Below are 24432 nucleotides of genomic sequence, written 5' to 3'. Positions count from 1 at the left end.
CCTAGGCTGTTTCTGAGTTGTATCATTTTATAATAAACCAGGAACGTGGTAAAGAAATGGTTTTCCTGAGTTCAGAGAGCCACTCCAGCAAATTATCAGACCCGCGGAGGGGGCCGTGAGAATCTTCAATCTGACACCGAGGTGACAACTTTGACCTGCAACTGGCATTTGAAGTGTTGGTGGGGGCAGTCTTGTGAGTGGAGTCTCTAACACCAGGTAGATGGCGTCAGAATTGAGTTAGATTGTAGGACTCTGAGCTGGTGCGGGAGGATTGCTCCATGTGGGGTACACCCCCACACAAATGGAGTACAGGAGTATTCTATGAGTAGGGGAGAAAAATAATTTGTCCATTCAACTGGTTTTGGGGTTTTGTTTATAAGATCACAGTATAATAATAATAATAATAATAATAATAATAATAATAATAATAAAATATCTGGTCTTTGCTCCTGGTACTTGACACAGAGTATCAATTTCCTGAGTGATATGAGTGTCTTTGGGAGGCCATATCTGAGTTTATGCTAATGAGGTAAGTCCAGGACAGTGCTGGATAACTCCAGAATGGGGGCTGGTCACATGAAAAACCAACCTAGTCATTAGAGAGTGGGAACTTCTGGACCCACTGACTTTTGGAAAAGGGAGGAGGGGTTGGAGATCGCATGTTATCACTAACAGATGATGATTTAATCAATCCTGTGTATGTAATGAAACCTAATAGAAACTGTGGATAGTCAGGCTTGGAGAGATTCTAGGTTGGTGAACACATGGAAGTATTGGGAGGGTGGTGCCCCGTGACTTCCAGGGGACAGAAGCTCCTGCACTACTAAATCAGAAGGGAGGTTGTGGGGAGCTCTGAATTTGTAGCCACCTCAGACAGAAGTCTGGGTGGCCAGACTTGGAGCTGGTACCTTAAAGGGGGAGCAGTCCTGAGAGACTTAGCCTCTTCACCTGTGGGGACCTGCGTTAACTCCAGAGAGTGTCAGAAATGAATGGAATCGTTGGACACCCAGCTGATGCTGGAGAATTGGTCCAAGGACATAAATATGTAAATGTGTTTGGGGTTCACATTTTTGTAAGAGCTACAGGCATACTGAATTTATATGCAAGTTTAGGTTTGCTCGTATTTAACTGACACTATAATAATGATTTAAGCTAAGGCCTTTTTCCTTTAAAGATACTTTAAAGGAGATACTTTATTTCCTTTAAGACTGGTCTGTGCAGGGACGCCAGGGTGGCTCAGGGGCTGGGCATCTGTCTTTGGCTCAGGGCCTCATCCTGAGGTCTGGGGATTGAGTCCCACATCGGGCTCCCTGCATGGAGCCTGCTTCTCCCTCTGCCTGTGTCTCTGCCTCTCTCTCTGTGTTTCTCATGAATAAATAAATAAAATCTCAAAAATCTCAAATAAATGTGCATCGTTCAATGCTGAGAAACAGAGAGTAGTAAAATCAGACCCAGCACCTTAGTCCACCAGGCACCAGGCACCGTGGAGTGTGGTTCACTTAGTCCACAAATCAGCTATACCACTTACGGTTGCTTCCTTCTCTTGGCTTATTTTGTCCCTAATGTGGTAAGTCAGCAGGTTAAAGAAACTCTCATGGGGAAATTAAGAAAGGCTTCTTCCGTGGAGATATTCACTTTTGGTGAAACAATTAGAGACCTAGTTACTTCCTAGGCCAATAATCAGCAGTGAATATTCCTAAGCCTGACTGTTCTCACTGCAGATTTCTCCATTGGGGGAAGGTTCACGGACTACACTGTTTATTGTTCTGATGCTTTTGAAACAGAGGACTTTTCAGTCGTTGTCAGGGACTATCTCACACACACTGGTGAGTTTTCCTTCCATTTGGAGCTATCGCCAACCTTCCTGCGAGCCAGGCCACATCAAGGAGCCACACTCAACGACCATAATTTGAGCCTCTGATACCTCTGCGTGCAATTGCTTCCAGGAACCCTGCCTCCTCCAGCACTTGGCTTGAATAATGGCCAAGTGAAGGGCACTCAGAACTGAATTTCATCTTGATTCCCTGAAATAGAAGTGTTTCTACTTCAGGAGGATCTGACTTTTTAAAGGTAGATACGTGACTGTCTCGATGGTATGGCGCCTTCAAAATGACTCCATGTCATAGTAGAGACTGACCAACAGAACACATCTCTGTGATGCACTTTCAGTGGAAGAAATACCTTTCGTGCTCTATGACTTTCAGATTATTTTCATTAACTAAGTTTTCTCGCAGAGTAAAAGCAACACATGAATTTTTAAAAACTTATACCTGTTTCTTGTCCAGGCTGAAGGAGGATACATTTTACTGGAGATCTATGTACTGCTCCCAGATTTCTAGGTTTAAAGTAAACAGATACACAGTAGTTGGTGTTTGGAAGTAACTTGTCGATGACGTAAGTGAAATTTCCAGTGATGTTTTCATTTAGTTCGGGGTTATGCTGTAAAAAGAAGCAAAAAATCAGGAAGACTTTGAGTGAGAAATTCATTTAGAGGCAGGCCCTAAGAGTCACTTTGGGGATTCACATGGAAATCTTAAACAAGGAGAGAAATATCTTAGGCTCCAAAGGAGAAAGTATTTTAAAGTTATTTGGCGCCAGCAACTGATGACAAAACTGCATGTATGTGTATACCACGCACATTTTCAAACCATGAAATCTAATCTAGCAGCTTCATATTATAAATGAGTAGAAAAAGTTTCAATGAGGAATAAAGTTTTCCATGACATCATTTTGTCTTGCATTAAGATAATCCTGCAAAACTAAGAGAATAAAAAAAAGATGATCTTTTATCATTAATGATATATGTCTACCCTTCAGGAGGTGCTTTCATAATATTAATGAACGTGATTATTAAAACAGTCCGCAAAGCTGGTGCTGTCCTCATTCTCCAGATGATGAAACTACTGCTCAGAGTGGTTAGGTAACTTTCCAAGGCCACACAGCTTGCCTGTGGCAGAACTGTGGCTGATGCCTAATTTCTTATCTGCTCCCTTAAAACACCTGGCTTCTTCTTTCTTAGGTAGTTCTGTTCCATTTTGGAATTAAAAGAGATGATATGAAGGCCCTTTCAAGAAAAACAGCTTCTGGGATGCCTGGGTGGCTCAGTGGTTGAGCATCTGCCTTTGGCTCAGGGCGTGATCCCGGGGTCCGGGATGGACCCTGTGAGGAGCCTACCTCTCCCTCTGCCCGCGTCTCTCCCTCTCTCTGTGGCTCTCATGAATAAATAAAATCTTAAAAATAAATTAAAACAATAAAAAATTTAAAAAACAGCTTCTGCAAAATATTTTATAGTTTTCAAAATACTAGCAGTTCTAGGGATTAAGATTTCCAGTGGTCCAAATATGGCCTTCTGTATAATGTTTTTCTGCAAGTTTCTGTGTGGAAGGAGGAAGAATTAAAAAAGGAAAGGAGAAGAAAAGAAAAAGAAAAAAAAAAAAAGAAAAAGAGAAAAAAAAAAAAAAAAGGAAAGGAAAAGCCCTAACAAACTAAAATCTCATGCATGGCCCATAAGCAACAGAGAAGAAAAAGGGGAGAGAAGTAGAAACAGGGTCATGATGGGAGGGCTCTTGCCTCAAAGAGAATAGCCAATGGGTCCCACACCTGGTGTTGCCATTGTATGATCTTGATGGGGTCTGCAGTGTTCGCTTCCTGTTTCACCAAGCTTCTGTTTGCCTCTGTGCCTGAGGACATTGCCTCTCCCCCTGTGCCTCGGATGTACGGCCCCTGCTCTGAGCCAAGGTCAACCCCTTCTTGTGCTCATGAGATTCCATCCATACTCATCTCTATAACATGGCTCCAACGATCTCCCTGGAACATCCCATCTGCACAGGAACATGCCTCCCTTGACCTCACCTTCCATCACAGAACACCTCTCCTCTTTATAGAAAAACTCCTTAGAAGAATTAGCTCTCCTCCCTGTGGCCAATTTCTCTCTTTCTTCTCCTTCTGGGTTCCACTCCTGCTGGAGCCTCACCCCAACAGACCAGGCCAATTTCTCTCTTTCTTTTCTTTCTGGGTTCCACTCCTATCAGAGCCTCACCCCTTGATAAGAAATCACTCTTTATCTAGGTCACCAGGACTTCCATGTTGCTAAATCCAATAGTCAATCTATAGTCCTGGCGTCACGTGTCTCATTTATAGCACTGGACACAGGAGATCACTTTCTCCTCCTGGAACTTTCTTCTTTCAGCCACCAGGACATCACTCTCATCTACTTCTCCCCCTACCCTGCTGGTTGCTCCTTCCCAGTCTTGTTTGCTGTCTCTTCATTTGCTAGAGCTGTACATTTTGGAGTCCTCTGGGGCTCTGACTTTGGACATCTTCTCTTCTCTCTGCATATGCACTTCTGGGTGATTTTGCCTCGTCTCAAGGTATCAATACACATTAAGAAGCCAGTGACTCCCTCAGACATCTCTCCAGCTAGAAGCTCTCCCTTGAACTCCAGCTTTGGAGTATTCAACTCCTGCTCACTATCTCCTCCTGGATGCCTTGCAGATACCTCAAATTTTACATATCCAAATCCAAGCTACTGATATCCAACCATTCACCTCCTCCATCCATAATCCACCCCATTTTAACGAATGGAAACTCCATCTATCGAGGTGCTCTTGTCTCTTCACCACACTGCACATCCGATCCATTCAAAAACAGCTCCACTTGCAAGACATATGCAGAGTTTGACCACTTCTCATTACTGCCAAGTGGTCCAAGCCACCACCAGCTGTCACCTGGATTCAGACAGTAGCCTCTTCTTTTTTTCTAGGTCTAATTTAACCCCAAGACTATTTTTCTTTAATGAAGAAGATACTCATTAACCACCATTTTCGTCTTACAGTGTTGTCAATATCCTAATAAGCACAGCGTTCTTATTTTAGAAATAATAATCTCAAACAGAGTTAGTAGCTCATGGGTTGAATATAAATTAGATGTGACTGGATTGTGATATTTAAAGAAACTTGATACAGTCTCTGAGCTACATAAGCTCATTTCTCCCTTCTGTTATTTTTTGCACCCTTTTCCTAATCAAAGGATTAGGGTGTTGATTGTAATCCAAGTGTATATTAAAGGGAAAATTATAATTCTATAATTTGCTACTTCCTATTGGGTAATTACCATCACAATAGCCTCTTAACTGGTCTCCCAATTTCCACCTTTGGCCCCTATGCTCTATTCTCAACATACCGGGCTGGAGTCCCTGTTAAAGCCTCAGGTCCTCCAGCAGCTTCGGGACACTCCGAAGACACAGACCCACAAAGCACTATCAGATCTGGGCTCCATTGCTTTTCTGACCTCACCTCCTTCTATTTTCCTGTCTTGGTCATTCCATTCCAGTTCTCTGCTGCTTCTCAAATCCACTGGATCCTCTGCAGCCTCAGGACCTCTGACTTCCTGTGCCCTTTGCCTGAAAAGCCCGTGCCTGCCCCTGATAACTTGCAGGCTGGTATTGCTTGCAAAGGTTTATACTTGGCAATGGGCTATGCCAACGTAAGCTGCTCTTATGGCAGGGCCACTTCACTCATTCCAGCATTCTGGAATTTCACCTAGTGTGTGCTGAAATTAGCCTGTTCTCTTCATCTACACTACACTCCTTTCTCTTTCCTGTGTGTCCCCTGATGCTGTGCAAGGGACTTATTCTTTGAAAGAAGACCACACTGCTAGGCTAAGTCAATGTATTTCCACAATGAAGGAACTTAGGAAGACTTCTTTCCTAAAATCAGACCCACTGCCTCAGATCTTTTGGCCTTAATTGTTCTAATCATTACAGATGTCTTTTTTTTTTTTAAAGGAATTTTATTTATTTATATGAGAGAGAGACAGAAAGAGAGAGACACACAGAGAGAGAGAGAAGGCATGAGCAGGGGGAGGGGCAGAGGGAGAAGCAGACTTCCCGCTGATCAGGGAGCCTAATGCAGGGTTTATCTAAAACTCCAGGATCATGTGCTGAGCTGCAGGCAGATGCCCAACCAACTGAGCCACACAGGTGCCCCTACAAATGTCTTTTTTAAAAGAAGAGCGTCGAATATATTCATTGCCAACTCAGAACTGTTTTGACCACTTACCTTTTTGACAATGTTCCCTGACTGTTCTTCGATGATGAGTGATAAGTAAAACTTTAATACTCCTCCACCTAGTATCTTGGGAATGACAGGTGGAAATTTCACTAGGACATTAATGTGGTCGGTAAAGCCAACAATATCAAACTCTGGTGGTTCCAAAGACACTGTTTAAAAAACAAAATCAGAAACAAATCCCAATGTTTAACAGTATTTCCAGGGCTGTAATACAACCTGATTTCTTGACAACTATCTCCTCTCTCTCTCTCTTTGGTGCAAACAGGTGATTTTATTAAAGCATGGGTACAGGACCCCTGTCCTGAAGAAAGAGTTGCACTGGGGTCATGAGGAGTGGCCCATGATATACTCTTAAGTTGGGAGGGGGTTAGGGATGTGTCTAAGGAATTTTGGAAGCAAGGTTTCCAGGACCTTGAGGGAGCCAGCTATTGTTGGGAAAAGGTCATTTATTACTGTCTAGTAAAACCTTAGTCATGAGACCCTTCAGATGTGTATTGGTGGGTCATATACTTGGGGGATGATTGCCAACACATATCTTGTGGGGTTTAGAAATAAAGGAAATTTCTAAAGGAATTTTCATATGTTAAAGTAGACTTCCAGGATCCCGGAGATTGGGCTAAGATTGCCTTTTGCCTTTAGCAAAGTAGGCAGTCCCCTAGAGGGGACTAGAGGAATGTCCTAGAGGAATGTCACTCTGCCTGTTTGAAGGACTTGTCAATGGGCTGTAGGGAGTAAGGAAATTTAATAATTTCTCTTCTGCCTTTGTTTCTCACATCAATTTTCAAAGGGAGACAACTATCTTCTCTTTAACCTACCTATGGTCCTAGTTGAGGCATGGGTTATACATTTTTATTGGTGAAAAATTGAGAACAATAAAAGTGGTGTAATTACTTAATGGAGAAATGGAGGATAGGTTTTGGGATGAAGGTCAGTCTTTCCCAATTTTCAAGCTGTATTCCAAATATGAAAGTAAAAATGACTTCTTTTCATATTATAGTAATACCCAACCATTGTGGAAATAGTAGAAAACAAATTGTGCCTGAATGTGGTTAACCATCTTTTGTCTCTAATGTACGACTGTAAATATATATACATACGTATATAAGCTGAACTAGTGTACAACACACACACACACCCCTAAATTAAATCATTCTTACCCACAGTTTTGCATGGTATATATTGCACTTAACTCATTTCATAAATACATTAATGCATATTTATCTCTATTGAGGGCTGGCCAACTGGCCTATGAGTTAGATTTCTGCACGGTCTGCCAGTTCAGAGTGGTTTTTATTTTGGGAAGCGTGGCAATACAATTAAAGAAGGTGATATAGTGTACGATATGTGGCCCATAAGGTCTAAAGTATTTCTTTTCTGGTCCTTTATGGAAAGTTGGCTGACCCCTGATGTTCACTGTGACTCTTCAATGGTCGATTCTATTCCACTAAGTGGCTGGCTGGACCATAACTTAATTGATTTGCTGTTTTGAACATTAGATAGTCTCTAAATTTTCTGAATAGAATCATTGTGTCAATGAGCATTCTTGGAGCTAAATCATGACATTCATCCACAATTATTTCTTTAGAATGAATTATTAAAGAGGAATTCTAGATTAGAGGAGGCACACATTAAGGTTTTAACACATACTGCCAAATACTTTCAGAAAGACCATACTGTGGCACACTCCCTGTGTTTCCTCTACACCTGGGTAGCTAGATAGTTTTAATATTTATGGGGTCTTGAAAAATGACATCTCATTCTTACTTTAACTATTTTTGCAATAGTCTGAATACCATAATCTAGAAGTGGCGCTTTCCTTTCTTTTCTTTTTTGGACACACACAGGTATGTAGATGTATACACACACCTAAATGTACACACCCAATTCCAATGAACCTCACATCTAAGTTGTTGGCGGCAGTGGGATTTGGTCATTATCACTTTGCTAAAGCACGTATGTGTGAGTGCACACCCACACAGCCTTTAACAGGGAGCTGAAATGGAATCTTTCTTTTGGAAATAGGTTGCAAATTAGGACACTGAAGAAGTGCTGGAGTCTGGCTGAGGACCACTGGCAACTGCCCTGGAGCTATTAATGCAAGTGCCATAGGGAGCTGACTCCAGTCATTGGAAAAGAAGAGAGAGACAGACCCACTCACACAGATAAGAGCTACTGGGTTATGATCCAGGGGAGGGGTTGCAGTATGAAGGAAAACACTGACCCAAAGAGTTGCGACAGCTCAGATTCAGGCCATCAAGACCTCACTGTCTACTTCCTCTCGGGTTCTGAAATATAGTAGAAAGCCACGGCCATTGCTGCCAGAATGCCTGCCTCACACAGGCCGAGAGGAATCCTCTGCCAAGTACAGATTATCATTACACTTTTGGGATGAGAAAACAGAGGCTCAGAGAGGCAATGTAAATGCTTCACAGTTCCAGAGCTAGGAAGTGGCAGGGCCAAGCGGTGCACCTAGCCCTGAGTCTGAGACACCTTTGAGGACCTTCCTATTTCAAGGCAAAGCAAATAATGATGATCTTGATGACAATTATGGTGATGATAAACAGAGATCCACTCACTGTGTGTTACCAGGAATAAATAGCTGCTACACTGGACCAGCGTTGTGTTCCCTCTGAATCCATCAACTCTGATGGAGTAGGTCTCAGGCAGGACCTCCCACACGTCTGTTAGGTCACAAGATGATGCTGTGGTATTTGAACAGTGCTCAACAATCTTCACCTGGTCTGGTCTACTTTAGAAGGAAAAGAAATGGCAAAAGGAAAACTTCAGCATTTATGTGACGAGAATCCACTAACTGCATGATCAACTTCTTCATTTCTTTTTAACTTCTTCATTTCTTTACAGCTCTGCCCAAATATCACTATACCAAGTCATCTGCCCTCACCACCTTATTTAAACTGGAATTCCTTACCCTCTTCTCTCCTAATCCCTCTTGCCTGTCTTCATTTTTCTGCACATTGTTTACCAGCACCTACCACATTATATCTTTATTTGTTCATTGATATCTGCCTACTTTCAGAATATCTATTCTAGGCTCCAAGAGGTCAAGGACTTTGGTTTATGGTCGGACCCCTGGCATGCAGTCAGTGCTCAGTAAATATTTGCTGGATAAGTGCATGAACAAACCTTACGCTTTTGTGGTAAAGGCCCCAGATCTCCCTGCCCCTACAGAAAAATCATGAGCGTCCTCCCTGAAGCCCTCTCTCCAGCTGAGGATCACAGGGTCTAGTCCTAAGTCAGCCTGTGCTATGTAGGGACAACACAGACACTGATTTTTTGAGCTTCAGAAAGGTAAGGGGGGTGATACCTATCACCACCTAATGCAAAGAGAAACTAGGACTTTGGCAGTCACAAGAAAAACTCACAAGAGGCCTTCCACCAAGCCAGTCAGTAGTAGTAACAGCTCTTAGCCAAATAAACAGCACACAAAAGAAACTTGGAGAGGCAACTAGATAAAAATAACAACTTATAAGGGTGATGTTAGACATCGGGAAAAGAAAGCCATTGAGGGCTCCATCCATTATGTCATTAATCTTTGCAGCCTCCTCTAAGTAGGACACTTGGCTCAGAGAAGCTGAGCTCTGTGCCCGAAGGTCACGGTTGCTCAGTAATCAAGCCCAGCCTGTGGACCTGGGCCTCTCCTAGACTGGACGAGGCAGCTTTCTGATGTGCCCACATGCCTCCCTGGGTAAAGAAAAGTGAACACAACATCAATATGGTCACCAGATATTTGGAATCCTGTCCTCAGAAAATAGCGCTTTTATTATTTCTTTCTCTCTTGAAAATAGCGCTTGAAATGTTCAGGCTTAGCTGAGTGAGAGGAGTAATTGTGAAAACCATACACAGTGATTATTTTGCTTCGGTGGCTTTAACCCGTAGAAATGGTTATAAATCCAAGCTTTGTCAAAGCCAGTCTGAGGTTTGTTAAAGTATCCAATTTAATTCAAAATGGACTTGGCCTTTTAAAGCTCTGAATTCAGAATAGAGAGAGTGGGAGAGAAGAGAGGAGCTCCAGCACAAGTCAGGTCACAACTCTTCCCCACTCCCCAATTAATAGAAAGCTAATATACTTAAGCAAGCAAGAAAGTGAGACGTCAAACCAACCTTATGACCGTGTACCGTAATGTATAGCGATCTGGCACAACCGAATGGTTTTTTAATTCCCATGATAAGATAAGCCGGAAATTTCGAAAAGTCACCTTGAAAGTGCAAAATTTATCCGACAAATCTATAGGAAACAGGAGACAAGAAAGAGACACTGAATCTGGAACCCAAGATCGTCCCATCTGTTCGTTGGGATCTGGAGCCCACCTGCCCAGCAGAGAAACCCTGGGGTCTTGGAAACCCAGGAAGGAGGTGGTTCTAGTGGAGACAAGAAATGAAGTCAAAGAATCATTCACGAGCAACATATCGTTAGGGGCAGGCCAGCTTAGGAAACAGAACTCAGCACTGCGGAAACAGAACTGGGCTCACTCAGTCATCGTGGACTCTCAGTGGTTCATTGGATCAAAATGATCCGTGTCCGTCTCATTCTCTCAACTCCCTCCTGCAGGCTCCCTAAGCAGCTCAGCCCATTGGCTGCTTTCCCTCCTCTGAACTTCCCGTGCACTTACTCCCAGGTCATGGAAGGAGGGAGCAGATGACACATGCCCTGACTGGCCCTTCCCAGGCATTTAATCAGAGCAACAATGCTGAAGTCAGTGCTAGTGAGGGGCCCCTGGGTGGCTCAGTGGTTGAGCGTCTGCCTTTGGCTCAGGTCGTGATCCCGGGGTCCTGGGATCGAGTCCCTCATCGGGCGCCCCACAGGGAGCCTGCTTCCCCCTCTGCCTACGTCTCTGCCTCTCTCTGTATCTTTCATGAATAAATAAATAAAATCTTAAAAAAATGAAGTCAGTGCTAGTGAGAGACCCATTCTGCAGACCATATGACACTGAGCACTTGAGTTATACAATGTTACGTAGCTGGGAAGCTGGTGGCAAGTGAGACTCGAAAGCTCTACCTGTCAAATCCTGTTCAAGTCTTTTTTTTTTTTCCAAATTCAATTTTTATGATCCTCTAAGTTGTCTGTGATTTAGACTCAGGACTTTTCTTCTTGGCTGTGAATTCTTCATCTCCTGCCCTCATCACAAGGTTGGACATGGAGTTAATGCAGAATGAGATTATGTGGACAGATTTATAGATGCAGGCAAGATGTTTGGTTCAAAAAAATTATTTTCCTTTGTCTGGCACCAGGTACCAGACAGCAGGTGGAAGAATGCAAATGAAGGGGAAATTATTTCTGGATTATTTTCTGTTTGACATAATCTGTGCCTTCTCATTCTTCAATTAAGGGGTTTGAAATCGAATATTCTTTTAAGGAGTCTTATTTTTAAATTTTTTAAAAAAAAGATCTTATTTATGTGACAGAGAGATAGAGATAGAGATAGAGACACAAGTAGGCAGAGGGAAAGGGGGAAGCAGGCTCCCCGCTGAGCAGGGAGCCTGATACCAGACTCCATCCCAGGACCCCAGAATTGCAACCCGAGCCAAAGGCAGACGCTCAACCACTGAACCACCCAGGTGTCCCTTTTAATGAGTTCTAAAATGACTTCTGGTGTCATTTTAATTAATTTATTTCTTTTTTTTTGGGGGGGGTGGTAATTTCTTCTAAGAGTTCTGAGAGAGAAATATGAAAATTTGACTGATTTTGGCTCCATTGACAGAGAAAAAGGAGAGTATTTGAGAAAATCTAAGAAAAAGGATTCAAACAAAATGGGCAACAGTTCTGCAATCAAAAATCAAATTCCCCACATTTTACACTTCTGAATGGTCACCCCAATAGTCTGGCCCTTCCACAAAATTCAGCCAAGCCAAGAAAACCTCTTACCAGGAAACGCAGATGACACGCCAAACACGAAGCTGATACACACTGGGAAGAGGAAAAAAAAAATATTAGATAAGCAAAAATACCCTCTCCAGGCTGAATCTGTAATTTTTGCTCTGAGCCTGGCTTTTTTTTTTTTTTTTTGTACCCACGTCTTTTTTTTTAATATTTTTTTAAATTTTTATTTATTTATGATAGTCAGAGAGAGAGAGAGAGAGAGGCAGAGACACAGGCAGAGGGAGAAGCAGGCTCCATGCACCGGGAGCCCGATGTGGGATTCGATCCCGGGTCTCCAGGATCGCGCCCTGGGCCAAAGGCAGGCGCCAAACCACTGCGCCACCCAGGGATCCCTGTACCCACGTCTTAATGTTGGATCGATACTTCCTTCCTTGTGCTAAAAAATGCTCAAGTAAATGGTTCTTGGAGGATGGGTGTTGGTATCAGCAGCACATGGTCCACAGGTTTCCACCCGAGTGAATCTAAAATAAGGTCTGTCTGGGGGCTGATGTGGAATAACAGGGCTGACTGGTTGGGCGTGCACCCCGAGAAACAGTCATCTGTCTGGAGAAGGTCTCAGACTATGAATTTCACAGGTTGTTAGTTTACATTTTAAAGACATTTGTCAGGGGTGGTGTAGGAAGAAAATCAATGGTGACAGGAATTGGGGACTCTCCTTTGCTTTCTGGATGTCACAGTGACTTGGGACGGGAGGGGTTACAGGCATGGACAGTTCTATAAAGGGAGAAGTGTCCCACTCATGGATCCCCTACTGATAAGCTATGGAACAGATGACACAGTGACAGTGAAATAGAATCAAAAGAAACGTAGAGGAAGAGTGGAATAGGACTGCAGAAAAAAGTCAGGAATAAATGAATCACAGAAACCGATGTTCAGGGATGACTTTTCAGTCTGGTGATGTGCTAGGAGGGAAGGGGCTTGGCCTCTTCCTAAGTTTGGGAGTAGGATGAGAAACTCCTCCCTGGATTAGAATGAGGGCATTAAGAGAAATTAGCTCCTCACAGTGCTTAGGAGGATACTCTCCATCATCACCGAGTCATTCTTGGGTATTTGTTTGTCTTCTTAAAATGAAGAGTAGGGCAGAAACCAGACCATCCGTCCAGGCTTCCTATCTACGATCCATTTAGCTCTTGGCCTTGGACAGGCTGATGCTGGGCCCCGGTCAGGGAAATCCATTTGCTACTCCCCGACAGGGCTCTGGGGGATGGTGATGTGGCTGGCTTGCTCCTACAAGAGCTCAGGCAAAAGTAACACTTACCCACGAGATACAGGTTCTGTGGTCTCACCAGGGAAGCATTCTGGTTCCAAACCATCTTGGTTATTAAGTCTTCTCTTTACTATCACATCTGAAAGGAAATCAGTATGAGGTGATCCAGATGCTGAAGCAGGTAATTATTATTCTTTTTAAAAGATTTTATTTTTGTTATTCATGAGAGACACAGAGAGAGGCAGAGACACAGGCAGAGGGAGAAGCAGGCTCCCTACAGGGACTCGATCCCGGGACCCGGGGATCATGACCAGAGCCCAAGGCAGACGTTTCGCTGACTGAGCCACCCAGACATCCCACTCTTGGACTTTGGAAAACCAAATTCGTAAATAAAAACCAATTTTTTCCCCACTCACACACACTTCTATCTCTCTGTTCTGACTTGTCTACCTTTTCATACATGTAAGAGCTACTTGTATTTCCTTTTTTTGTCAACTGTGTGTTCCTTTGTTCATCTTTCTACTGAGTTGTAGCCTGTTTTCTTATTGGTTTGTTTGTAGGAACTCTTTTAAGTATGAGGGAACCTGGCCCTTGGTCTGTGATACAAATCACTTCATTTTCTCCTCTGTTGTCAACTTGCCCTTTGATTTGCTCATGCTGGCATTAAAAAAAAAAAAAAATCTCACCCATGAGTTTCTGAGGTGTATGTTTTCAGTTTTAAAGCTTTTTTCTTTCTTGGCATCTGCATTTTGAGTCACAGTCAGGAACATTCCTCACTCCAAGCTGAGAAATTCTTCCTGAATTTTATGCCTCAGGGCTTCTGTCAGTGGTACAGTTATAGGTTCTGGGTGTTTTGTACTCCCCAACACTGTAGCTGCCTCAGGCCCCAAGTTGAGACTGAAGAAAGGCCACAAAGTAGCAGACTTTAGTTCAAGCTCAAAACAAATGAAAAAGTCCTCTTGGGGGGCGTCTAGAGGGCTCAGTGGTTGCACGTCTGCCTTCCGCTCAGGTCATGATCCCGGGGTCCTGGGATCGAGCGCCGTGTCTGGTTCCCTGCTCTGCATGGGGCCTGCTTTTCCTTCTCCCTTTCCCTGCTTGTGCACTCTTTCTCTCTCCGTCAAATAAATAAATTAATTTTAAAAAGTCCGTCAAATAAATTAATTAATTAAAAAAAAAAAGTCCTCTTGATTATGAGGGCAACAGGTCCCACCAGGGTGCCCTCCTAGAGAATCCAAGGGATTCCAGGTTAAAACTGCCAACCCTGCTGAAGACTCCACCACCCCTGAGCTATCCAGGCACCTCTGCCTACAACTTATGCCACAATTCTGTGCCCATTGAGAACATCTCCAGAGCTCTTTGCGACGTGTGAGGTCATCTCCCACCATTACTCCCCGGCAGGCGGCCTGCACGGTTGTGGGCGCATCTGGAGTGCAGAATGCCACATGGGGGTGGCACCCCCTTGCACTTGAACATCTGCCCTGTGGCCTCTCACCCCTCTGTCCTTTCCTGATGGTGGCACATCTTCACCTTTGCTCTCATCTGTGGAACACTTCATTTCTTCAGTGGCTGAGAGGCACATGTGCGCGCACACACACACACACACACACACGCAGTTACACAATTGTAAGTCACTCACCCCCTGTGAGCCAGGGGAATGTGTCTTCTCCTCTTTGCTCTTGAGGACCTGTACTCCACTTCCAACCCAATGTCTAGTAACTAGATTCCTGCTTGTTTAGAAGATCTAATTTCCTGTCTTGGCATCCTGCCTGGAATCGTTAATGAAGCGCCTGAGAACTCACCCTGACTACAGATCAACCTCCCTAAGGCATAGCTGTGGTCACTCTTATCTCTGTTAACTCTTCCCTCACTTCCCCTCCTGGGTCCTGTAGGCAGAAGGGTTCCGTGCTTGGTTTGCTGCCTTCCTGTGGCTGGCTTGAAATTCCTAATGATCTTATTTTTGAACTTGTGTTTTGTTGACGAAGTCTGATGGGACAGAGGGATCCATGGTGAGCTTGGAGCCTCAGCTCACACTCGGTCTTGCCCTCCTTCCCCCATGGGATGGGGTCCCAGGCCCCGTCTGGCCTCTCTCTCTACAATGGGAACTGCTGATATCCTCTGAGTGGGGTACCAGCTGGGTCACATGGCTGGAAAGTGCCATGTTGTATTGATGCCCTCCTGGGGGGGAAGCAGGCAGGATGGGGGCCTGGCAGGGTGAACGTTGCCCGTGTTCCAGGCTGGCCTCACCCAGGGGGGCAGCTAGCTGGACTGGTGAGGATGAGCATCCAGGTCAGCCTTGACCCAGGTACCTAGCACATGCAGAGGTTTAAAGGCCTTTGGATGGGACACCTGGGTGGCTTAGTGGTTGAGCGTCTGCCTTTGGCTCAGGTCATAATCCTGGGGTCCTGGGATCGAGTCCTACATTGGGCTTCCTGTGGGGAGCCTGCTTCTCCCTCTGCCTATGTCTCTGCATCTCTCTCTGGGTCTCTCATGAACGAATAAATAAAATCTTAAAAAAACAATAAAGACCTTTGGATATTGGGGTTGAGAGACAGCAGGTCCTTGGGAAGGAGGGATTCTGGGCTGGATGAGCCCAACCCAGGCTGGGGTACAGGGCGGCTAGCAAGATGGGGGATCCCAGCTCCCTTAGGTCCCAAGTACATGTGTGCCCAGAGTCGCAAGGGGTGGAGTGGCATTGGGCAGCTGCAGAGAGCTGTGCTGGCCCTAACAGTAACCCTGGGGCATGAGCGAATGCCTCTGGGGCAGGGGCATGCCTGGAGGGACCTCTTTCCTCCTCCCCAAGTCTGGCCTAAGTTTGCTTCTTCTGGTTAGTTCGAGGTACCCTCTTAAAATGTGCTGTGAGATGCCAGTTATGTAATCTGGTGATTCCCCATACGAATTAAATGCTCTTAGATCTGGCTTTGCACAGCAGAAAGTAGAATGGGGAAATGCCTGCTAATTATGTAAAATTTTATTTTTTTACTTGGGGTGAGGTTACACTGTAAAAATGAAAGTGACAAGTTGGGAGACAGAGACAATGGAAGAAAAGAAAAAGCTTTATAGTTTAGGGCCTTCCCTAAACTTCTTGCTCTATAGACACGCAAACCCTGATTCTTCCTTTTGCTCTGGGACCAGAACATTCTGCGGCCAGCCCAGTCCGCAGCTCCCTGTCACCTGACAAGTCATCCTGCACCTTGGGTTGAATTCAAGGCTGTTTTCAGCCTTCCTGGTCTTCCCAGGAGTCACTGCTCCACACAGGTGCCCAGCTCTGGGTGCCTCTCACCCTGCTCTGGCTCTCTAGGTGCCCCTCACCCTACCCTGGCTCCCTGTTCCACTGCTCCTGGAGCAACCCTCACCTCTGACACCTCAGCCAACCCTGCTGCCTTTCAGGGCCCTGCTCAAGTAGACACTAGAAAGTGAAATGATTCTTCTCTGAATTCCAACTCCTCCAACAGATGGACAGATGGCCAACCCTCAAGGAGTTTGAGGCTTCCCAGGCTCCTGGTGGAGAACATTAGGGTCTCTTCTATCTGGCCTGACACCCGGCATAACATTGGTAGTCAATGAGTAATGAACGGACTGGACTTAGAAATCCTACACAAATACAATTACGTATATTTTCCCCTAAAAATTAGGGGGGAAAACCCCCCAAAATAGAAAGAAGAAAGTAACAATCATCCTTATTTCTACCACCCAAGACCAACCATTGTTATTTTAACATCTTGGCATGTTTGTTTCTAGTTGAGTTTTCAAATGGCTTTCTTATTCCTGTAGAACTTCTCTTGTGTGCTCATTAAAAAAATTAAAAATGTGTAACAGTGCAAATTCCAGCATCCAGGTATTTCCATCATTAACATTAGGTGGACATAATCCCAGAGATCTTTCTATGCATGTGTATTTAGGGCCTTCCTAACACACATGCAGACCATTTCTGTCTAAATTTAACTATACTTGGGAAAGAAAACTCAAAAGATGAAGGAATTGTTGGAATTAGAATTCTTCTTCTCTTTAGATAAGAATAAGTTCCTAAAATATCTTCATAATGTTTCAAAGAAAAGGTGACAGAGACATCAGAAAGTTGGGGTATTATATGTTCACAGCACCTTTTACTATTAAACCATATTTATTGATCCATACTTTCAAAGATGAGAATTTTACTACTCTCTTTTCCCTCCCATCTTCCTCCCTACGTCTTTTTTTTTTTTTTTTTGGTTTATTGATTTTTGTGTCTAGGTTGATGTAACAATCACATTTTATTCTACCTACAATTTCCAAAGCTGTCCAGTATTAATTCTACATTCATATAAACACTTACTAATGCTCCTTTTGAGCATGAGTTCTCTATGGTATGCTTGGGTTCTTTATTTTGATTTATCTCTTAATTTGCTAATTTGCTGAATTTTTCCAAACCAGCAGTTTTTCCCAAAGAGGGCTCACTGAGTGTTGAATTCCCTTGGCTCGTTCATATTTGAGAAGGCCTGCCTGTTGACTCTTACCTCAAATGACATCTTAGCTGAATAAAACACCCTTCTGGGGACAGTATCCTCCACTTAGAACACTTCTGGGAACCTCCATCCTCTGGCATTTAGCACTAGGGAGTCTGAGGCTGTCCTGGTCTGGTTTGTCCCTCTTTTGTTTACTTTTTCTTCTTGGATTCCTAAATAAGTCTTCTCTTGAAAAAAAAAAAAAGTAAATCATTTAAGTTATCTTGATGCTGAGCTTTCCCATATGAAAATTTCCTGGAAAAACTTCTTTGGGCCTATAGACCATTTTTTTCTTCATTTCAAGAAAATTTCTTCTCTTTTACCTTTACTTGCATGTTCTGTCCCATTTGTCATTTCTGCACATCAGGGATCCCAATTATCCTAATGCTTGATCGTTCTTTACCTTCCACGTCAGATTCTTCCTAATTGACTTGTCTTTCTTTTTCATTTACGTTCACTGGGCCTGAATCAAACCTTTCCTTTTTAAAAAAAGCTTTTATTTTCAGCAGTATCTATTCTTTTCCTTCTTCTTACTTCTTCTGAGGTTATGTTTCCATGGCAGTCAATTTATTCCCTTAAGTCTACAATCTCCTGTTCCATCCCAATTCAAAATATCCTCATCTTTGAGCTTATCCAATTGAATTCCTATTTTTATCAAGTTGTAGGATATAAGGCCATTGGAAGAAGTTTTCTTCTAATCTAGGAATAACATTATTTTTTATTTTTATGTTTATTTTTTAAAGATTTTATGTATTTATTCATGAGAGACACTGAGAGGCAGAGACAGAGGCAGAGGGAGAAGCAGGCTCCCCATAGGGAGCCCGATGTGGAACTCAAATCCAGGACCCCAGGATCATGACCTGAGCCAAAGGTAGATGCTCAACCACTGAGCCACTCAGGTGCCCTGTAATATTATTTTTTAAGTAAGACTCCTTTGCAAACCATGTCGTTATCTCCCTTCCTTCCTCCCCCCGCATCACTTCCAGTCACCTCGCTGGTACTTGGATGGCTTTGTCATCTGTTATTATGATATAGTGGAGTGAAATCTTAACCTCCTTAACCCTGACTTTCCAGTTTGTTCTGTAAAGACTGAGCAGTTTCTTGAGCCTGAAGGACTGGCTCTGGGATGGGGTGCTCAGTCAAGGTAGAGACAGATGTCAGGATACTGGGGCCCTGCTTTCTCCTGGAAGATTTGGTACACGCTCTGCACGCAGGTGCACTGACTAGTGGAGAGGTGAGGCAAGGTCAACCACTGGGCCTGCGGATGGCTCTCCTGATCCTGGCACTGGCTTTCCCAGCTCCCACTCACCCAGCTGACTTTCCCCATCTCACGGCCTCTGACTACTGCCCCTTTGCCAGAAAAGGAAAAAGTCAAGTATGCTAAGGCCCTGTTTTCTTCTTTCCTGTCTATTAGGGAGTCTTTTTAAGATTGTTGTTGATTCGCCAGTATAGTTTCTGGTGGTCAGGCATACTCAAATTGTAAATACATTTAAAGGTTTTATTTATTTATTTATTTGAGAGGAGGGGGAGGGAGAGGGAGAGAATCCCAAGCCAACTCTGTGCTGAGCTCAGGGCCCCATGGGGGCCTCAATCCCACAACCGTAAGGTCCAGACCTGAGCCCAAACCAAGAGGGCTCAACCTACTAAGCCACCCAGGCACCCCAAATTTTAACTATATATACATATAAAGCCCTCAGAATTAAAACAAGAACACAAACAATGCTTAAGACTATCTCTCCCGTGGACTCTGGCTTACGGGGAAACCAAGCATCCTCATTTTCCTGCTGGCTCCAGAGAAAATGTTCAGTGGCTCTCAACCCCTCCCTGTCTCTCACTTTTTTCTTCTTTTCTGGACTTCCCAGGACACTTCGGCCTACCTGCTCTCCCAACTAACACCTTTTCCTTTATTCTCCTAGAATCGCACACCAAGCAGCTTCACTCTCAGAATGAATGCAGCATCCTCAGGCAAAGTACTGTCAAGCTCTGCTTCTGCTCAGATGACATTTTACACTTTATAAAATGCACGTTTCAAAAAAATTTTTAAAAAATGCACGTTTCTTTCTTACATCCAAACATCTTTGAAATCAGAATGTGTGTGTTTTAGTACTTCCTAAAAATTTTACATGAAAAAGTGCATCTTACACTCAGTGGCATTTTAGTTTTTCTAAGATAAGATGGCTGATAGTCAAAGAAGATTATATGCCATTGACTGTTCAACAGTTTGAATATTTATAAATAGAACAGAAAAATGAGTTCAGTAGCGCTGTGTGCAAGTGGGAGAGATGAAACGTATATTTTAATAGTTTCACTTCCAAGACTATCTCTGGGGCTGGGGTTCTGATTTTTTTTTTTTTTTTTAGACAAATTACCATTTGTCAAAAAATCACAGGAACCAAATTTCAGGGAGATTTTTTCTTTAACTTTTAAATAAATACACGAGGAACTTTAGAGGAAACTCAGGTAGGAATAAAAAAGCCCGGCAGATTTTTGATGTTTTAAAATGGAAAGCCAGCTGGTGAACTGTTAGAACTTAAAAAGTTCAAACTGTTTCCTGGAACTAACAGGTCAAATCTTATCAACGAAGCCCATACTGCTAGGGAAGTTGAAAAGATGTTTTCTTCAGGGCACATTTTGGTTTTTGGGGTTTTTTTGTTTGTTTTTTGGGTTTTTTGGCCATTTCTTTTTCTTTTTATGTATTTTTTTTTTTTTAATTGGAGTTCAATTTCCCAACTTAGAGTATAACACCCAGTGTTCATCCCTTCCAGTGCCCCCCTCAGTGTTCAGGGCACATTTTGGTGTGGCCTCTGCTTCCATCCTTTTGTCCCCAAACCCGAAAGGCAAGCGGGAGGAGGGAGGTGACTCAGAAACCTTGCCAAGGTGTGCGACAGGGGACGACCTGAGGTCTCAGTCCCCGGGGTCAGGTAGTAGGACCCCCGGGGAGCGTGGACCCGTGCAGAGTCCCTGAGCCCCCCTCCGCACCCCCCTGCTCAACAGACGCAGATGTGACCCCTCCGGCCTGTTTATAAAAGACCTCTTCTCAAACAAAAGCAAGGAAACCAAACAAATATTACAAGAATTTTAAAAACGAGGCGAGATATCTAGAGTTGCTCAATAAGGTCGCGCTCACCACTAGCTGAATTCCCCGGGGTTGAAACTCCAGCATCCACTCGCACCCGGTTCCCCACATCCCCGTCTCCCGCCCTCCTCCCGAACCCAGCTTCCAAGCAGGGGCTGGGGGGTCTGGGAGGACCTCGGGGCCCCCAAGGCCCCGTCGCCCCTCGGTGACCGGCTCCCGCCGGGTGTCCTCGCGGGGGCGGCCGCGGACCGGACCGAGGCCCCAGAGACGGGGCACCCCAGGTTCGCAAGGCCCAGTGGATTCCGAGGCACAGGACCCTCGCACGGCTCCAGGGCTCACGTCTCGCCGCCCCCAGTGCCCCGGGGGTCCCGAGCATCCTCGGTGGGAGCGGGGCGGGGGCGGGGGCGGGGGGCGCGGGGCACGGTGCAAAGACCCAGGGCTCCCGGGGGCGGCGGGGAGCGGAGCGCGCGGAGGAGCGCGGCGGATGCCCCGCCGACCGGCCCGGCTGGGGGTGGGTGGGGTCGGGTGGGAGGGGGTGCAGCGGGGAGGGGCGGGGGTGCAGCGGGGAAGGGGCGGGGGGCGCGGCGGGGAGAGGCGGGGGGCGCGGCGGGGAAGGGGCGGGGGGCGCGGCGGGGAGGGGCGGGGGGCGCAGCGGGGAGGGGCGGGGGGCGCAGCGGGGAGGGGCGGAGGTGCAGCGGGGAAGGGGCGGGGGGCGCGGCGGGGAGAGGCGGGGGGTACAGCGGGGAGAGGCGAGGGGGGTGCAGCGGGGAGGGGCGGGGGGTACAGCGGGGAGAGGCGAGGGGGGTGCAGCGGGGAGGGGCGGGGGATACAGCAGGAGAGGTGGGGGTGCAGTGGGGAGGGGCGGGGAGGGGCGGGGGATACAGTGGGGAGAAGCGGGGGATACAGCAGGAGAGGCGGGGGGGGTGCAGTGGGGAGGGGCGGGGGTGCAGCGAGGAGGGACGGGGAGGGGCGGAGGGTGCAGCGGGGAGGGGCGGGGGTGCAGCGGGGAAGGGGCGGGGGATACAGTGGGGAGAGGCGGGGGATACAGCAGGAGAGGCGGGGGGGGTGCAGCGGGGAGGGGCGGGGGGCGCAGGGAGGAGAGGAGGGGGTGCAGCGGGGAGGGGCGGGGGATACAGCAGGAGAGGCGGGGGGTCGGAGTGCAGCGGGGAGGGGCGGGGGGCATGGGGGTGAGGGGCGGGGGGTGCAGCGGGGAGGGGCGGGGGGCACGGGGGCGAGGCGGGGGACGCGGGGGTGAGGGGCGGGGGGTGCAGCGGGGAGGGGCGGGGGGGCGGGGGCGCCGCGGGCAGGCAGCAGCGCGGGCGGAGGCGGAGGCGGAGGCGGAGCGCGGAGAGGCCGGGAGCCAGCGAGCGATTCCGGGAAGCGGCCGCGGGAGGGAGGCGGCGATCGCCGCGGGGTCTGGCGCGCCAGCGGCCCCCCCGCCCCCGCCCGCCCCTTTACCTCGGCAGGGTGGGCTCGCGGCTCCCCGCAGGGGTGCGGGCCTCCGGGCCCCCGCTGCCGCCGGCGCCCCCGCCCCTCCGGCTGCGGCTCCCGCTGCGGCTCCGGCTCCGGCTCCGGCTCCGGCTGCGGCTTGGGCTCCGGCGCCGGCGGCCCGGATGCGCGCTGCGGGCGGCCCCGGGGCTGTGGCGGGCGCGGGGCCGGGGGCGGCCGGGGCTCCGCGGGGGGACGCCGAGGTCGCTCGGCGGGGCTGCCTTCCCCGGGGCAGCGACCGTCTGCGGACCTGCGCGCTCGGAGCGCGGCCTCGGGCAGCTCGCGGACGCCCGGGTCGCCGGCGGGGGGCGGAGCACCCGACGGGTTCCTCTATTGACGTTTACCGACCGGGCTCCTACCACAGCCCCGCACCCCCCTCCGGAACACCCCGACCCCGGAGCTCAGCGGGGGCGGGGACCCGGGGCTGGGGCTCTGTTTACCTGGGATCCTCAGCGCAGAGCAGCCCTTTTTGCACTCGATAAAAATGCGCTGAATGAATGAATGAGCGAATGGGTTCTCTCCCGGCCCCCCCACTTAGCAGTTATGTAAACCGCTCGGATCCGAATTCTCCAATCAATAAAACAGGAATAAAAATAGCCACCATCCAGCCGTAAAGGCTTGATATGGGACGCCTGGGTGGCTCAGCAGTTTGGCACCTGCCTTTGGCCCAGAGTGTGATCCTGAACACACAGGATCGAGTCCCACGTCGGGCTCTCTGCATGGAGCCTGCTTCTCCCTCTGCCTGTGTCTCTGCCTCTCTCTCTCTGTGTCTCTCATGAATAAATAAATAAAATCTTAAAAAAAAAAAAAGGCTTGTTCCAGCAGGCCTTTACAAATACTGTAAATTCGCTTCCCTCCTCTGTGTCTGTGGGTCTTTCTGTCCCTGTTCTTGTTACCCCAGTCCCCCACCCATCAAGGTGTTCAAGGTAGGTAGAGAGGGAAGATAGAGAGTCCCTCATTATCTTGTTTTTTTAAAAAATATTTTTTAAAAATTTATTCATAAGAGACATAGAGAGAGAGAGGCAGAGACATAGGCAAAGGGAGAAGCAGGATCCCTGATGCAGGACTCGATCCCAGGACCCCAGGATCACCACCTGAGCCAAAGGCAGATGCTCAACCAGTGAGCCACTCAGGCGTGGGGAAGAGAGACATTCTCCTGAACCTAATCCGACTCAGCTCAAGGGCAATTAGACAGCTTAGCCCCCTTGAGCCTTCTTGTCTATCATAAGGGGAGAAAAAATGAGGGGGAGGTGGGATCAAGGAACCCCTCTGAAGGTCACAGCCCAGTCTCAGGCCCATCAAAAAGAAGACCAAGCCCTGAGATTTAATAAGATTATAGAATGTTTCCCCTTCACAGTTCTTTACCGCCACATCCCCAGGACTCTATGATAAAAACAGTAGATTACAAGTCTATTTAAGAAGGAGCTTTTAGGGAAACCCCAAAACCACAAGGGAAATAAAATGAGGACACTAGACAAAATTGAAACCTCTGACATGTGCAGGTACAGCAAATGTTAGACACATCCTCTTGGCCAGGTAAACATAGCATCTCATGCTAAAGGATTATTTAGCTCAGCGCTTGTTATCAGATACATCATGTCTGGCTTTCAACAGAAAAAGACAAGGCATACTAAAAGGCAGGGAAAAAAAAAACAAGATCTGAAAAGGCAAAGTAAGCTTGAGAATAGGCAAAGATGTGGTAGAGAATTGGGAATGATAAGACTAGGAATTTAGAAGTAGTATGATTGATATAGTAAGGGTTCTGTATTATAGAGAGATATTTGGTCTTTGTCCCCAGTTCCTGATACCAAGCTCCTAAGTCCCTTGTAGTTTCCTGTGTGGTAAGGGTGAAAGGAACATGTTTGTTTCAGCGAGGTGATACTTGGGACACCCCAGATAGTTTCAAGGTGGGTCACCACAAAGACTAAACCTTATAATAACTGAAGTCTGGAACTTTCAACTCATCCCCCAACCTCTGGAGCAGGGAGAGGAGCTGGAGATTGAGTTAATAATCAATCATTCCTACATGATGAAATCTCCACGGAAGCCCATTGATGGCAGGTTTTGGAAAGCTTCTGGGTTGGTAGCATCAAGGAACTGGCAGGGTGAACCACTTGCAGAGGGCATGGAAGTTCTATGCCCCACCTACCTGTACCTTGTCCTATGCATCTCTCCTCTTTGGTTGTTCCTAAGTTGTAGCCTTTGTAATA

The 24432-nt window shown here is 46.6% G+C and overlaps 1 protein-coding gene across 5 annotated transcripts in view; it reads right to left on the bottom strand.

Annotated features, from left to right (window-relative positions):
- The window catches only part of IFNAR2 (interferon alpha and beta receptor subunit 2), a 31566-nt gene extending 8846 nt beyond the window's left edge, over positions 1 to 22720 (bottom strand). For 2 of the 5 annotated variants that reach the window (XM_038581369.1, XM_038581373.1), the window contains exons 1-7: positions 22193 to 22314; positions 13229 to 13316; positions 11956 to 11997; positions 10194 to 10317; positions 8648 to 8820; positions 6060 to 6220; positions 2271 to 2439 (exon numbers count right to left, since the gene is read on the bottom strand). In XM_038581369.1, the coding sequence (XP_038437297.1) occupies positions 2271 to 2439; positions 6060 to 6220; positions 8648 to 8820; positions 10194 to 10317; positions 11956 to 11997; positions 13229 to 13283 (724 nt within the window). In that variant the 5' untranslated portion in view covers positions 13284 to 13316; positions 22193 to 22314. Of the gene's footprint in view, positions 1 to 2270; positions 2440 to 6059; positions 6221 to 8647; positions 8821 to 10193; positions 10318 to 11955; positions 11998 to 13228; positions 13317 to 17670; positions 17791 to 22192; positions 22315 to 22662 lie in introns of those variants that run through there. The other 3 variants (XM_038581370.1, XM_038581372.1, XM_038581371.1) reach the window with 3 other exon arrangements.
- Between the last annotated feature and the right edge of the window lie 1712 nt (positions 22721 to 24432).

The sequence above is a fragment of the Canis lupus genome, chromosome 31 (genome assembly GCF_011100685.1).
Source record: "Canis lupus familiaris isolate Mischka breed German Shepherd chromosome 31, alternate assembly UU_Cfam_GSD_1.0, whole genome shotgun sequence".
Taxonomy (NCBI): Eukaryota; Metazoa; Chordata; class Mammalia; order Carnivora; family Canidae; genus Canis; species Canis lupus.
The sequence above is the reverse complement of the archived record's forward strand: the minus strand, read 5'-3'. Positions and strand labels throughout refer to the sequence as shown.